Raw genomic sequence first — 15237 nt, forward strand, 5'->3', positions numbered from 1 at the left:
CTGGCAGCCAGCAGTGGTCCGCACCCGTCCACATGAGAGGAGGCCTTCCCCGTTTCAGGGGCGTCCGCCTGCACTTGAGTGTGATGCTCCCGGTGGACGGTGGGGCCCACTTTGCTGTCACCGACTCCCCCGGTCTCAGCAGCCAGCCTCTCCTTCTCTGGGCCCCCACAGCCTGTTCCTGGTGTAAAAAGGCCAGGAATTGGTCCCTAGAGCACGAGCAGCTGGCGGCTCTCACACACTCAGGCTCCTGCTGGAAATGCATGTGGGGTTTGCCCTCCGTCCAGGCCCCTCCTCTATGGCCCCTTCTCTTCGCCACAGTGATCAGGGGTTTGCCTGCATCTTTCCAGGAACCTGGAACAGGACACGGTCCTGAATTCTGTTCCTCAGGCTTTGCCTCCTCTGGCTTGGAAAGACCTCGCTAAAAACAGTACCTGGCGGGCCCCGATGCTCTCGGGGTGGTCGGTAGCAAGTCCTCACGCCTGCTAACCCTGCTGCTCACCTGGGCTCTGTCTCAGACACCGGGCCCCATGGCATCGTCACAAGAAAGTCCCTCCTTCGTGAGCCGCTAACCTCCTGGCTGGAGGCCCTCTGTGGTCGGAAGGTGACATGCAGGCTTGCTTTCCTTCATGCTGTCCTTGTCCCCCACCCAGACACAGTGTCACCTGCTCCTCAGCAGCCTCCCTCTGGGAGCGCACACTCCTGGTGTCAGAAACCCAAGCATCACCCCCTGCCCTTCTAGGCCTCACATTGTCACCGACAACACAGCCCCGGGCACACCGCGGGGTCACAGACACAGCTGTCGTTCTTAAGGACCCAGAACAAGTGGGCCTTTCTGGCCGGTGCTACAAGCCCTCTGCTGACAGGCGCCTTTGGGAAGCGAGAGTCAGCGCTTTCCGTGGGAGCCTCTAAAGGCATGAAACAGGGCCGAGCGGACATGAGAGGGGTGCTCCCCCTCTGTCCGTCCATGGGCCTTGGTCTCCTGCCCGGGGCCCTTGGCCCCCACCCCGCACTGCAGCTGGGGTGTCAGCTCCGCTTTGGGGGACAGGCCACACCCGCTCATTTGCTGCACGTGCTCTGGCCTCCTTTCGCAAACCGCAAGGTGATTGGACGTAGTTCCCAGTTCAGAAGCTCGCAGGTCTCTGAGCTGTAAGGTTGTGCTCCCGGGGCAGACACTGGCGGGCAGGGAGGCCCCGGGGGTGGGGGCGAGAATTTGCTTCCTTCTGGAAAGGTATGTGGCAGGCACCGGAGGACAGGGACCCCATCGGTCCCTGTGCAGCGGTGACAAAGCGCCCGCGCCTCTCTGGCACACCGCCTTCCTGCCTGTCTCGTCTCGTACCTCGCTGAGCTGGTGGCAGCTGCGTGAGGTCAGCAGGAGGTGGGGACGCAGGGTCCTCCCGGTGCATCTGCCTGCAGAGGCTCCTGTGGAATGCGGGCTCTAACGGGAAGCGCAAACCCTCACCTCTGGGGTCTCGAAGTCCATGTGGCCCATTCGCTGTAGCCCATGTCCCTGCTAATCTGTTCCCTTTGCTTATTGGTCTGTATGTCCCCTCTTCAAAGAGCTGATGGGAAAACCTTGGCAGGACAGCGGTTGGGAATGTGGGTGCTGGGGCCAGGCTGCCTGCGGCTCCCCTGGTGTGGCCGCGTGACCTCACACGCATTATTCGCCCCCTCTGCGCCTGCACACCCCCTCCCCCGTAAAGCAGGGTAACAACAGCACCTCCCTCACGGGGTTGCGGTCAGGATGGAGCAGCAGCCACCGTGCTGTGAGCCTGGTGCGGGGCAAGTGCCTTCACATTGTCAGGTGAGGCAGGGCCCCCTCCACGTGACAACTGTGTTGGGGGCGTGCTTCCCCTTGGCCAGTCCCTGCGCTGAGCTCATTTCTCATCCGCTCACCCATCAGAGCCTCACAATGCCGCTAGGTCAGAGCAGTGACCGCCTACAGAAGGCACAGAGAGGGCACGCGGTTCCCCTGAGCTCCCAGAGCCGACAGGGACCGAGGCCCAGAGTCCCCAGCAGGAGCCTCAGCACCACAGCCTGGGCTCCAGACCTCCCGCCCAGAGGGGCGCGTGGAGTACCAGGAGCCTGAAGCACCGTGAACTAAGTTGATTAAGACAGCGGTTGAGCATACCCCTGAGTCCCCTGTGGGGCTTGTGACAAGGTGGAGCAGTGAGCCCCACCCAGACACGCTGGCTCGGGGCATCTGGGGTGGACCCCACAACTCACAGTTCTAACCAGTTCTCAGGGGACGCAGGTGCCACTGGTCAAGGGATCGTACCTGGAGACCCACCGACTCCAAACACCCATTGGAGCCTGGGTACACGTCACCACCGTGGTTTCCCTGCCTGCTCTGGCCCATGTGTAGCGACCGAGGCCGGCGATGGTCCCCAGGGCAGCGTCGGGAGGGGGGAGGGGCTGGGCTCCTGCACGCACCACCAGGCGGAGTCTCACACAAACAAAACGCCTCATGTTTCCTTTACTGAGAAAAATACGTGAATGACGGAGACCTTAACCTTTACCCTGACTGTGACGTAAAGGGAAGGAGAGCTCGGGGCAGACAGTGGTGACCGTGCTCCTCGGCACCAGCCCCTCCCCCCCCACGCACGTGGCTTTGCCTTTGAAAAGCTAGTCCCAGTCCCCCAAACTCACAGCCACCCCCACGGAGCCCCCAGAGCAAAGCTGAGCTCAGGGCCGTGTGTCAGCAACCCAGCTCCCGTGACCCTCGTGAAATAGAGGGGGTGGGAATGGCCATATACCCGAGAAACAGCAAAGCCTTCTGGGAGGCTGTGGTCAGGAGTCTATGCCTGCGTTTGCCGGGCTTGGTCCCAACGTTTACCACTCTGTGACACAGGGGAGGGACAGCGGTTTCTCACGCTCGATAACCACTCCGGAGGGACTCCGCCAGACAAGGCCACAGCCCCGGGGGAGCTGGGGGTGTGGTCCGCACTCACCTCCTGGTGTGAGGGGCTCACCTGGGGGAGGGGGTGCAGGATCCGCCTCCAGGGACCGCAGGGTGCCCGAGGCTGTCACTGCGGAGCAGGGGCCCGAACCTGCTCAGAGCGAGGGCCCAGCTCCCCAGGAGACGTCGGGGACCCTGCCGGCGGGGCCTGCGGAGGGTCAGGCAGGTGGTCTCCTGCCACAGGCCCTCAGGGGCTGGGGCTGCCGTGCAGCGGAGAACCTCTGTGGGGGTGCCCGGGCCGCCGCGGGCTGTGCTGCTGTGCCCTGTTTGCTGCGATGACACTGAGTGGCCGCTGTGTTGTGTCTTTCAGCCGGTAATGTTAAAGTAGAGACTCAGAGTGACGACGAGAATGAGCGTGCCTGTGAGGTGAATGGGGAAGCTTGTGCCCAGGACTTGCGCGTGCGCGGTGCCGCGGGCGAGGACGCGGACGGCTCCCACAGCGGCCAGGGCGGCAGAGCTGTGTCAGGAGCTGGAGGCATCCGACTGCCTAACGGCAAACTGAAGTGTGATGTCTGTGGGATCGTGTGCATCGGCCCCAATGTGCTCATGGTCCACAAGAGGAGCCACACGGGTAAGGCCTGGCGGAGGGGCAGGCGGCCGCGGGGGGCTTCTGGCGGGACCGGTCGGCCCTGGACCCTGGAGCAATGAGCAGAGCACTTAACAGCCTCAGATGCGAGTGCTGGGGGGCGGGGGGTGGGGGGTGGCAGGAGTCGTTCCCTCTAAGCCAGGGTGGTGGGTGCAGTTAGGGTGCCCGGGGCACATGGTTCAAAACCAAATGAAAAAATGAACCCAGCAAAACGCACGCCTCACGTTGTCCACTGAGAAACCTGAGTCTGTGAACCCGTGTGCATTCGGATGAGAAGGGCTGGGCCCTCGGAAGCATTAGCGAATGTCGAAACACCAGCAAAACGCCTCTTTGGGAAAGAGCCCCAGTCAGGTTTCAGGCGCCGTGGGCAAGATCGGAGTCATGAGTTTGTAAATTCAAAATCGGTGAAGACTTCAATACTTAAACCCCTGTCTGTCGGAGGCATTAGAAGGATAAGAGTGTGGTATCCCGTGTCCAAAACTGGAGGGATGAGGGGAGTCCAGTGCCCGATTGCTGTGCCCACACTCGCATGGGGGGCAGGGGAGGGAGAGGCCCCGTTCTGCCCTCCATGCGCCCAGCACGAGGTCTGGGGATCGGCCAGGTGCATATTTTCCCCAGAACTGCCTGGTCACCTCTCACGGCCCTGGAGAGTCTTCAGAGAACAGTGTTAAGGGGGTGCATTTACGTACAACTGTGCGCACCCCCTGTGTTCTGAACTGAACAGAAACGTTATTCTCCCGCCATAAAGGTGAGCAAGACCGTGCGTTCACCCGCTGCAGCGGTCACTGAACATTCGGACGTAACACGTAGAAGCCCTGAGTCCCTGTGGCCTAGAAGTGCCATTGATAGTCATGCTGAGGCCAGCACCATCCGAGGGAGGAGGGACAGTCACACAGTGGGAAACCAAACTGTAGAGACTTAGCAGATTCCCACGGGATCCCCGGGAGGCAGGGAGGAGGCCTCGAGCGAGTGCAGCAAATTCAGGGACACCAGGAAGGAAGCCGGAACTCAGAACATTCATGGGCAGCAAAGCCGGGGTGTCAGGAAAGGCAGGTTGTCCTGGCATTGCGATGTTTCTGTTTGAATCGGGGCAGTTTCTAACAGGATCACTTCCACTTGTCGCACCTCTGGGAAAAAAACGGAAAGTGTGTTTCTTTTCAATAAGCATTCCCTTTCTGTAGAATCTTGTTTTCTAAAATGGAGCAAACTGCTTTTCCTGATGCATCGCTCACTCCTGAAATTATCCAGTGAGGCAGACCCCCCAGCTCAGCAGCAAGTGAGATGCCCGCGGGCTGCGAGGGGCAAAGCCCAGTGAAGGCGGGTCTCAGCCGAAGAGGCACTCAGCAGAACGCGCGGTGGCCGGCTCCGTGCTCTCCTGAGGGAGCCGCAGCCCTCACGGCTGAATTACCTTCCTGATCATACAGTGAAAAGTCTCTCAGATAAATATCTGATGGACGAATCAAATCCCGGCACGCTGGGCCACCACACCAGAACGGCACCTGCCCCGATGGCAGAGTAAGTGCCTGTAATGAAGAAGCCTGCCAGGTGCAGACATGCAGAGCGCACGGCCGCTTGCTGCCCACCAGTCCCCACGGGTAGCAGTGCAGGGTAGAGCAGCTGTGGGGTCACATGGGCAAAGTGGGTGTGACTGCATAGCTGTGCGGGAAAGTCTTCACGTTCTCCGGACCCGAGCAGAAGATGCTGGAAAAGGCATCACCGGTCCTGCCCTGAGCCCTGCAAGTTTAACCCTTGCTGGAGCGGCGCTTCCCCAGCGGGAAGACCGTGGGAGACCCACAGGGGGTCCCGAGAAAAGGCAGAGTCTGGTTCGCCCCAGAGAGTGCCTGGGTGCTGGGCAGGGACCCTGAGCATCTGCAGATGGCAGTTGAGGAGCGGACAGTGAATGTGACATTTCAGGGGGCCCTTCCTCTGGGAGCCTAGGTACAACCAAAGTCACTCCCGTCGCCCCAGCAGCCAGGACCTGCCCCTGCCTCCCCCTGACGAGCAAGTCGCGTGCCCCAGGTCGCTTTCCCAGACTGCCGCTCCCATGGGCTCTCTCCCCCGGGGCCAGCCCCCTTGCCTGGGTGCGGAGCTTGGTGCCCCGTAGAAAGGGCTTTTGAAACCTGCACCTCACTTCCCTCATGTGCAGCTCGAGGCTCAGCCAGCAGGCCCCACTCAGGCCCGGCATCTTTCTTAAATTCTCCTCCCTCTGACGGACCCGCAGCAATTTGCAACAGGGGCAGCCGAGGGACTCTTTCCTACCCAGTTAAATGATGAAAAGCTCAAACATTCTCACAGAGCCGCTGGGACTGAAAACTAGATTTGGAATGAAGGATATTAAAGTCCTCATCCCAGTTAAATGAAAGGAACTACAACCTCGGAGAAACCTGACTTTACTTAGTGGCAATGAGCCAGGCCTGCGGGAGAGCGAGTGACAGACCTTGGCTGACAGCAGGGCTCCTGGACATGTGGTCTGTGCCCTGTCGCCGGCTCCAGGGCCTGGCCCCTTCCCCGCTGACCCCTGGGGAGGGACGGGACCGTGAGTCCAGCTCCCTGAGTGGCCCCTTCAGGGAGCTCTCTGCCTGAGGCCCGCGCCTGCATTGCATGTTCATGCCTGCCTAGGCTGCCCACCGGGGACAAGGAGACTCCCGGGAAAGCTGCCGGCTGGAGGGGGGTCCCAGGCACAGTGGGGTACCTGGAACCTGGGAGCCAGATTTCACTCTTAAAGAAACGGCTGCCTTGCCTTCTCCCCTTCCTGTCCTGTTCTGCAGAAGCGGGGTACAGCTCCCGCAGCCTGCCCTTGCTGTCCCTGCGAGACCCCGGCTCACCCGCAGGGTCCTGTCTGCAGACCCCAGGAGCCCCTGCACCTCATCCGTGGGGCGGGGCTCTAGCTTTGGGTCGTCCACACACACACGTGTTGCAGGCAGGTCCGCATCCCTACCACAGCATTGCGTGGCATGAGGCCTCCCAACTGGCTGTCTTTCCAGGACCCCCAGCCTGGGCGTCCCCCAGGCAGCATAAGAGCTGGGGTGTCTGCGCACGCAGGGCCCTTTCCCCTCCGTAGGGTCTGACGCACCCCTCGTGCACGCGTGTGAGGGCAGGACCCAGAGGGGCTTCTGGTAGACGATGAAACGGTCCCTCTGGTGGGTGCTCCTAGGGGCTGTCTGGCCAGCAGCTGGACTGGGGAGTGGAGGTTCAGCTCCAGTCAGACGACCATCGGCTCCTGCCGGCGGGACACTCGCCCGTCGTCGGTCTGGCCGAGTCCAGGCGGTGTGGAGGCCCAGGCAGGCAGCTGCACGGCCTGGTTCGTGTTGGGCCCCTCGGATGGGCCTGCATCTGAGTGCCGTGGTGCCTAAGCTCCCGTGTCCAGAGTGGTGCCTCCCTCTCGTCCCCTTAAGAGCAAAGGGGACGAGGATGACGCAACCCAGGTGCAGCTTTGAGAGGGCCGGAGGGGCTGCCACTGAGTCACTCCTGATGAGTGTCGCCTCATTTGCCAAAGTCCTGTGAAGCCACTGGGGAGATCGTGGAATACGCATTTTCACACGTTCTGGTTTCCTAAGAGAAAAAACGTTCCTAGGAAGCGTATTCCTATGGTGTCTCAGCAACAGTGGCCGTGGTCCCGTAGAGCAGTTCTGCTCAAAATAAGGCGCTTGCTTGTGAGAGTCGTCCCAGCTGCTCAAACGTGACAAATGCCTCACTCTAGAGAGCAAGCGGTACACGGCATGGTCACTGACCTAGGCCCCAAGCCCCGGGGCTGCTCCGGAGCACCTTGCCCACACACATGGCCTGCGTGGCCCTGGGTCGAGAGGTACGCCAGCTGGGCCGCAGCTCGCCCAGCACTACCTGGGGGAGAACTCCTAGGAACAGCCAAATTGCATCTTAGACCCTCTGTGGGGAACCTGTCACCTGTCTCCTATGGACAGACTCCCCAGGTTCCCGGGTTTGTGAGGGAGGCAGGGTGATCGGGGACTCTCGGGACGGCGACATGGAGTCTCCTCCAGTTTCCTCACTTCTCGTTTCCCGCGGCCTCTCCTTCTCTCTCCCTCGCGCCCTCTCCGCCCGTCTCCCTCCATACTCGCCTGGGTTGGGACAGACAGGTAATGGAGAAGAAATTGAAAAGGAAATACAGGGAGATGTAAATGAAAAGAAGTTATTATAACTGTTATAATGAACTGCCTTTCATTTAAATATAAGAATGTAACGCTGAAATGAACTTGTGATCCTGAAATGCATTTTTAATGAGTTTCCTTTTTATTTTGCTGCTTCAGTGGCATATTTTAAAGACCCTTTGAAAAAAGCCACATTAAAACCCCCACCAAATGCCACAACACGCAAAATTGGATATTGGTTTATTCCAAAACTGCTGATCAGGAAGAGTGGCTTCTTCATCACAAAATGTTGCAGTCACTTTATTTAAATGAGTTTGAATTTGCATTGTGATGTGCCGCTCTGATTTAGGGGAAAAAATTAGATTTTCAGATCAAATTGACCCAGGCAGTGAAGCGTTAAGAAGCTGGCAGGTTTCGTCTGAAAGCCTCATGTTCGATCAAAGCTGCCGCCGGTGGAAGTCGCCGGCCCCGTGGGAAAGCGCCGTGTGGCCTGCGCGCCCCTTGGGTCCCCGGCCACTGCCCAGGCTCACGACGCTCTGTCTCCCCGCAGGAGAGCGGCCGTTCCAGTGCAGCCAGTGCGGGGCCTCCTTCACGCAGAAAGGCAACCTGCTCAGGCACATCAAGCTGCACTCGGGGGAGAAGCCCTTCAAGTGCCACCTCTGCAACTACGCCTGCCGCCGGCGCGACGCCCTCACGGGGCACCTGCGGACGCACTCCGGTAGGTTCTCGGGGCGCAGGCAGGGCTGTGGGGGCCGGGAGGCTGCCCGAGGACGGTGGCAGCAGCAGGGTCCCTGACTGGCCGGTGAACCGGAGCGGGGTGCGGGGGGCAGGAACCTCACACACCAAGCCCTGCCTTAGCCGAGCTTTCCAAAGAGGCCCCCGATCCCATGTGGTCAGGTGAGTGGTCTTCAGAAAGGCTTTCCCCGCTGTGCTTCTGCCGGGCCTCACGCGAACACGCAGAAAGCCCCAGACCCACGTCTTTGGGCTGAGAGCTGAGCCACGCACAGGGCTGGGTGGTGCAGAGGATTGCAGGAGCTATCATTGCAGAGGTGACGAGGGCCCCCGTCCCGAGAGCGTGGATGCTGTGACTGGGGGCATGCTGTCCCCCGTGACTGGGCCCCAGTACAACTCCTTCCCCCCCGGAGCCGGAACCGGGCCCACCTCCTCGGGAGGCCAGTTCTCAGATTTGGCTAGACACACCTAAATAATCTGAGTTCTCCCTCTCCCAGCCCTGACTGGATCCGACCGTCCACCTCCTCAGGAGTCTTTCTTGCTCTTTTTCACTATCCAGCGGCCGCATGACCTCACAGGCCGGAGCAAGAAGGCGTGGGGCCTGCACGGGGGGCCCCAGCTACGCAGGGGCCCTGGCTGGGACGTGGCAGGCCCTCCCTCCCGCCCCCACGGAGCTGTCCATCCAAACCAGCCTGGGCAGGGGACTCCGCTGACCAGGTTGCTGGGGACGGGAAGGGGCCTCGGACCGGCCACCCCCATGCGGAGGTGCCGTGTGCGTGGGGGTCTCTGGGCTTGGGCCATGTTCTTCCCAAACGTGGTGAGTGTAGCAAGGGGCAGGTGTCAGAGGTCACTTGCTATGTTCATTTCTTGGTCACCCACGTACTGAGCACCTCAGGGACCCCACTCTCCAGCAGAGGAGACAAGTGCAAAGTAGCAAAGCACCAGCGTCTCGTCTCCCCAGGGCTGTGACAGTGTCCGAGGGGGCGGCGAGAACTCTGAGAGGGGACTGTCCGTCTCTGGGATGGGAGGCACCAGGAGAGACTCCAGTAGGAAAGGGCTTGAGTCCAGGCTGAAAGGCGGGTTTCCGAGGTTGTCCTTCAGAGACATCCCAGCTGAATGCGTGGTTCTGTAAGTGACCCCGGAAAGGGGCACTGGGCACATGTTAGCAAATGTGGGGACTGCCGTTCTCCTGAAGGAGCCAGGGCGTGGGGTGGCTGGGGGTGGAGTCCCAGTGTCCAGCCAGACCATCGCTGCTCTGCCCTGACCCCCTTCCTGGTCCTCAGCACGGAGGAGGCTCCCAAAATACTCCTCGTTGTGAGCTGTGAGGATTGGGTCAGGGTCTTCACACCTGAGGAAGGGGCCAGGCGGAGCTGAGGAGTCCCTCCTTCTTGAGGAGCGGGCAGGTCGGAGTGGGTGACAGTGAGGCCGAGGCTGCCACCCCCCATCGGGGACAGGGTACTTGCTGCAGGTGGTGGGGAGACCAGGAGCTCCCCCAAAGCAGGACGATGGCGAGGTGATAGTGAGCATTTTCAAGCATTTCCACGTGTCGATATGAGAGGCATGTGTGGTCCCACGCAGAGGTGAAGGTGGGCAAGGAACTGGACGTAGGCTTCAGACGTGACGATTATGCGGTCTGCATGCCGTGCCCAGCAGGGGCTGGGGGCGGAGAGACTTGGCAGACGTCACTTCCAAGGTGTCAAGTGGACATCAGGGCCTGTGACAGTAGCAGGGAACGGGGCTGGCGGAAAGCACAGCTGGTCCTCAGCTGAGCAGCAGCCTCACCGTCCCTGGGGCACGCGGACTTGCCCCAGAAACCTCCCCTGCTTGTCAACCTGAGAGCCTAAAACAAAGGTGCTGTCTTCGCCTTCCTGCTGTGACGTCAGGGCCGCCCACCTCAGCGTGTCTGCTCGCTCCAGCCGCATGCCTGCTGGCTCCCTGCAGGACCTGGCCTGGTCCCGCTCGTGCTTGGGGAATTCTCTGTAAGGCTGGGAGGCCTTGGACAGTTTGTTCCTATCCACGGCCCACCGATGAGCAAGCTGGTCATCCTGTCGGGGGAAAGCCGCCTCGGGCCCAAGGCCGCCGGTGATTCTGATGCCTGAATGTGCCACAGACGCAGCTCTTGGCGAAACCGACTCAGGTTTTACAAGAGGATCGCAGTGCCACGGGACGAAGGCTGCAGCCTGTGCTGCCACCTCAAACGCGGCCACTTTCCATTCTGCTGTGACGGGGCCGCTTCCAGTTCCCCCAAATCACAGGGTGGCTCGGAGCTCTCCCGGCTACTGGGGCGGACTGGGGAGGCTGCAAAGGCCAAGCCGTCGGTGGTGACGTGGCTAGAATCATCCAGCGCTGATAGCAAGAGAGGCGGGGTAGGGGGACGGGTGGCAGGCAGAGAAGGGGCCCCTCCCGTCTGTACTGCTTTCTTATGACGCAGCAAGCGGAGCCAGAGGCCTGCACCCTGAAGAACACGGGCGATGCTGGAGGGCAGGCTGCGCTTCTGTCGGCACCGTGGGCGTATTTCTCGGGCCCCAGAGTTGACACCAGCCGCACGCTCAGAGGAGCAGACACCTAGCCGTGTGCACAGGAAGCTGCTCACACTCCAGCTTTTTCAGGGAAGGATGTTGGGCGGTTATTTATATTCTTTTCACTTTTAAAGGCAGCGCTCAACAGAACACACCATTTTAGGCAACATCGTATGTGTTTTTGATGTTATTTCCCCGATGTTAGGGATACAACACCTTCTACAAATAAAGATCCTTTTATTCCTTTATTACGGTAAATGTTCCAGAACTCAAATTTTGGGGTTTGTTGGTTTTTTTTTTTTGGTCTTAGTCTTCTTAAACGATAGCTTCTCTTCACCTAAGGAAGAGATCTAATCAATACAAGCTTTGGTTAAACCATTTCACTCAATATTCCTATTTGGATGGTATTGATTTCTATATAATAATTTCAAGTATGTAAAACGTAACATTCTGAGAAGGGAGATGATTCTGGTCTTAGAATGGAAATTTGTATTCTTCATGTAACTACCTGAAGATACTTACCCACCTCGCCCCTAAAATGCTGTGCGTGGAAGTCTGGCAGCCGCGCCGCCCCGTCCTCCCTTTGCTGCAGCACTCCCTAAGATGCAGGAAGAACCAAGGTCACCATCTAGAACCGGACTGCTCCACGCAGCAGCCAGCAGCCGCGCCTGGCGTCTGGACTTGAATCTGAATCAATGAAACCCAGTGACCACTCAGCGAATGCTCCACAGCCCCAGGCGGCCAGTGGCTGCTGTGTGACAGACGGGCCACCAGACACCGTGCTGCTACGGGCCGCAGAAAGTTCCACTGGATGGGGCTCTTCTAGAAAAGGCGTTCATTCGGGGAAGCAAAGGCTCATTTCATGGAAGACATTTATCTTTCCGGTGTCTTAGAGACTCGGATGACCCAGCATGCACCCTGGGAGGGAACTGACTTTGGTTGCATGAGGCCCGGGCCCCGGTGGAGACGCGGGTGAGAGTGCCGCCGCCAGGTGACTCTGAACGCTCTCCAGAGGGCACACGCCTTTCCTCCCGCCTCTGCCCAGGTGACCCCCCAGCACTGCCACACCGCAGATGTTCATGCCCTCCGCCTGCGGGACACACATCAGCGATTGAAGCCAGAGAGGCCGGGGGTCAGCAGAGGGGACAAATTAAGGTGGAACCTGCCTCGCAGGAGGTCTCAGGGCAGTGAAGGAACCCCTCGGCGTTCCCGTTTTCACAGTTAGTGATTCCGACCGGGCGCACGGCGCTCTGAGTTCTCCAGAGCACCGCATCTTTTGGCTTTTCGGTAATGTCTGTGTTGTGTGCTACCCCCTCCCCGCACGGCCGGCATTTAATTGGGGTCTCGAACTCCATTCTGTTTTCTGCAGTTGGTAAACCTCACAAGTGTGGATACTGTGGCCGAAGCTATAAACAGCGAAGCTCTTTAGAGGAACATAAAGAGCGTTGCCACAACTACTTGCAGACCATGGGCCTGCCAGGCACGCTGTACCCAGGTAAGCGCCGCAGCAGCTCCGGGGCCAGACCCCGCCCCGGCTCCCCCGCCCGGGCCCACCGACCCCACATGCACGCCCCCAGGAGCACCCGCCTCATCGCACCGGAGGGAGCTTGACCTTGCACCCTCCCTCTGCTGAGATACTAGGAGCCCTTGACATTTTTGCTTGTTTGTTTGTTTTGGGTTTTGGTAATTTTTTTTTTTAACCTGGAGTACTGATTGCTTCTTTATGCCCAGTAACCAAGACAAGATGTGAAATCTTGTTTGAAAACACTATTTTTGTGAAGTTTTTCCGATAAGAGCTTCCAGGCTGTGTTCAGTGCTGGCTGGGGGCACCAGCCTGGAAGGGGAGAGCAAGCCCTGACAGTCGACTGCAGGCCACTGTCCCCGGACTCGGGGACTGGCCCCCCTTCCTCGAGAGCTCCATGCTTTGCGCTGGGCTGCCTCTCGAGAGCACACTTGGCTCCCGTCTTAGACGATCTGAAGTAAAAGATGGGGGAGATACCGGCCCAGGAGCTGCGTTTACTCAGGGGGCGGCGGTGCTAGAAAAGGCACCTTCCTGTCTTGTTGAGGCAGAAGAAATTTCTGAGTAGGTCAACTGCAGGTGCCTCTCTGCAAACATGACTGACTTAGCACGACCATCAGAAAAACAATCCCAGACCGAGGGGCAGCCGCTGAGTTAAGGACTGAGAACTGAGGAAGCCTCGTGCAGCCTTCCGACATCAGTGGCTGTCTCATGAAGGAAATCCAATAGGGGACAGATACTTTTTACACTTAAATTTTATTTGATTATTGTATCTTCTTGTCATGGTAAAACAACCGTAAAACTCGGGTCTGTGACCAGTTTTCCGTGTGCAGCTCAGTGGCACTAGTGCTCGGGGGCACGCGGGTCCTTGGAGGTGGAGGAAAGCAGGAGAGAAGGTGGTCAGATGGGGGGTGGGGGGGCGTCACACGTCCTGGCCTGGAGAGGCCACCTGTGACAAGGCACCAGAGGTCCTGGCACTGTGTCCCAGGTCTGCCACAGAATGGGCAGATTCCATGAAATGATCGTGTAGCTTCCTTTGGGGTCCGAGGTGGATCTCCAGGGTGGAAAGGCATCGGGGGTCCGTGGAAGAAGGAAACCAGATATTAAAAGCAATAATGATCACGTAACAGTTACCGACTTGCGGCCAGACCCCAAGGTGGGAGACAAAGGGATGAGAAGACAGTTTATGCTCCTTTACAATAGAATATAAACACTCAGATATTATATTTTCTGTAAAAAATAAGTTAAAGGGTCGCAGACATAAGTACTGCGGATTCATCTTTAGCCATCTGTCTACTCAGCGACCACTTACCAAGGGCTTAGTAGCTGCGACACCAACCCCATTAGACACAACAGCACGCGTTTCCCTGGGACTCCGCACCGGGGTCAATGGACGAAGCAGACGAGGCTCACGCAGAGAGTCCGCTGGTTTTCCCCACGTCCCCGTGACTGAAGGAAGGAGTGCGAAGTCACACACACCGCAGGCTCCCCTCGCGCACAGGCAGCATTTCCCGAGACCTGGGGCTGGCTCCCCACTCGGGGCCTTTTCCCCAGTGTGCCGCGAGCTCCCCTCTTACATGGGGGTGTCACCTCCTGATCGGGCACCTGCCAGGAGAAGCACGAGAGGAGGAAGGGGTGTGAGCGGGGGGTGTGCAGCACACACTCACCTGGGCACCCACGGTCCAGCCACCAGAGTGCCATCCCCGACACTCAGCTCTTGTCTCTTGGCAATGTCACGGAGGTCCTGTGTCAGCAACACATATGTTCATGGTTCCGCGGGCTCAGAGTCAGTTCAGCCCTAAGGTGTTCATTACGACCTTCAGTGCTCACATTGTCTGGGATCCCCCAGTGGGGCTTCTCACCCGGTCGGCGCAGGTTGTGGGGACTCAGAAACCACAGAGGCACATGAATTCAAGTCCACCCGGAGGACATCTGGGATGGGAGGGCAGGCGGGGGCTGCGGTGGGGGCTCCTGGTCGCTTGGCTTTGCTGTGCGCTCTCCTGTCCCTCCCACACCCCCGACACCAGCCCCCCCCCCCCGTGCTCAGGTGGGCCCCCATCCCCCTTAGCTGGGGGCCATTCTTTTGGATTAGGTATAAACAAAACATAGCTTACAGGATGTAGAAGAGATTAATTTTCCTAAATATGGTATCGTTAAGTAAAAAGAATTTTGGTCATCTGTAATAGTTTCCTGATGTCTCTACAAAACACACAAGCTTCACTTGAGCCTTAGGTGAGCAAATGGTGTCACAAGTCCTTAGCAGGAAATCCAGTGAAGGACAGAGTGGCTGGGGGCTGGGGGCTGGGGGCTGGGGGTCACCTGTCCTCACTGGGAACTCTGAGGGTCGGGCTCACAGGAGCCTGCAGACTGGCAGAGAGGGAACCCCGCCTGAGCCACAGTGCCCTGCTCTTCAGGGAAGGGCGGATGCCGAGGGAAGCCTGTTCGCTCCACAGGTCCAAGTGTGGCCGGCGACATTGAACTTCATGGGTTTTATGTGTATCCTTCATAGAAATCAAGGCGTTGTGTTTGCCCATTTAGTAAGGAACACACTTCTGATGCTCAAAATGAATATACCCGTGATATCGACCAATTTAAAATATGTTTTTTCAAAGTGGCATTTACAAGGATGCACTGGAGACAGAAAATAATTAGAAATGACCTTAGCAGGTGATGTACAGGACATGAGGGAGAAAGCTACCACAGCCGATGAGGACGAAAGATACCGTGGCAGACGGGCGGGGACAGAGGGCTGGGCACTGCCCGTGTATGTCCCCAAACCCAGGCGTGGCTTCACATCAGATGGCTTTGGGACATCTTAG

The 15237-nt window shown here is 58.8% G+C and overlaps 1 protein-coding gene across 11 annotated transcripts in view; it reads left to right on the forward strand.

Annotated features, from left to right (window-relative positions):
* Positions 1 to 15237, forward strand: part of IKZF1 (IKAROS family zinc finger 1) — an 82487-nt gene that overhangs the window by 55764 nt on the left and 11486 nt on the right. For 9 of the 11 annotated variants that reach the window (XM_053926781.1, XM_053926780.1, XM_045197376.3 and 6 more), the window contains 3 exons: positions 3267 to 3527; positions 8199 to 8366; positions 12269 to 12394. In XM_053926781.1, the coding sequence (XP_053782756.1) occupies positions 3267 to 3527; positions 8199 to 8366; positions 12269 to 12394 (555 nt within the window). The remainder of the gene's footprint in view (positions 1 to 3266; positions 3528 to 8198; positions 8367 to 12268; positions 12395 to 15237) is intronic. The other 2 variants (XM_024562978.4, XM_024562975.4) reach the window with 1 other exon arrangement.

The sequence above is a fragment of the Desmodus rotundus genome, chromosome 6, assembly GCF_022682495.2.
Source record: "Desmodus rotundus isolate HL8 chromosome 6, HLdesRot8A.1, whole genome shotgun sequence".
NCBI lineage: Eukaryota > Metazoa > Chordata > Mammalia > Chiroptera > Phyllostomidae > Desmodus > Desmodus rotundus.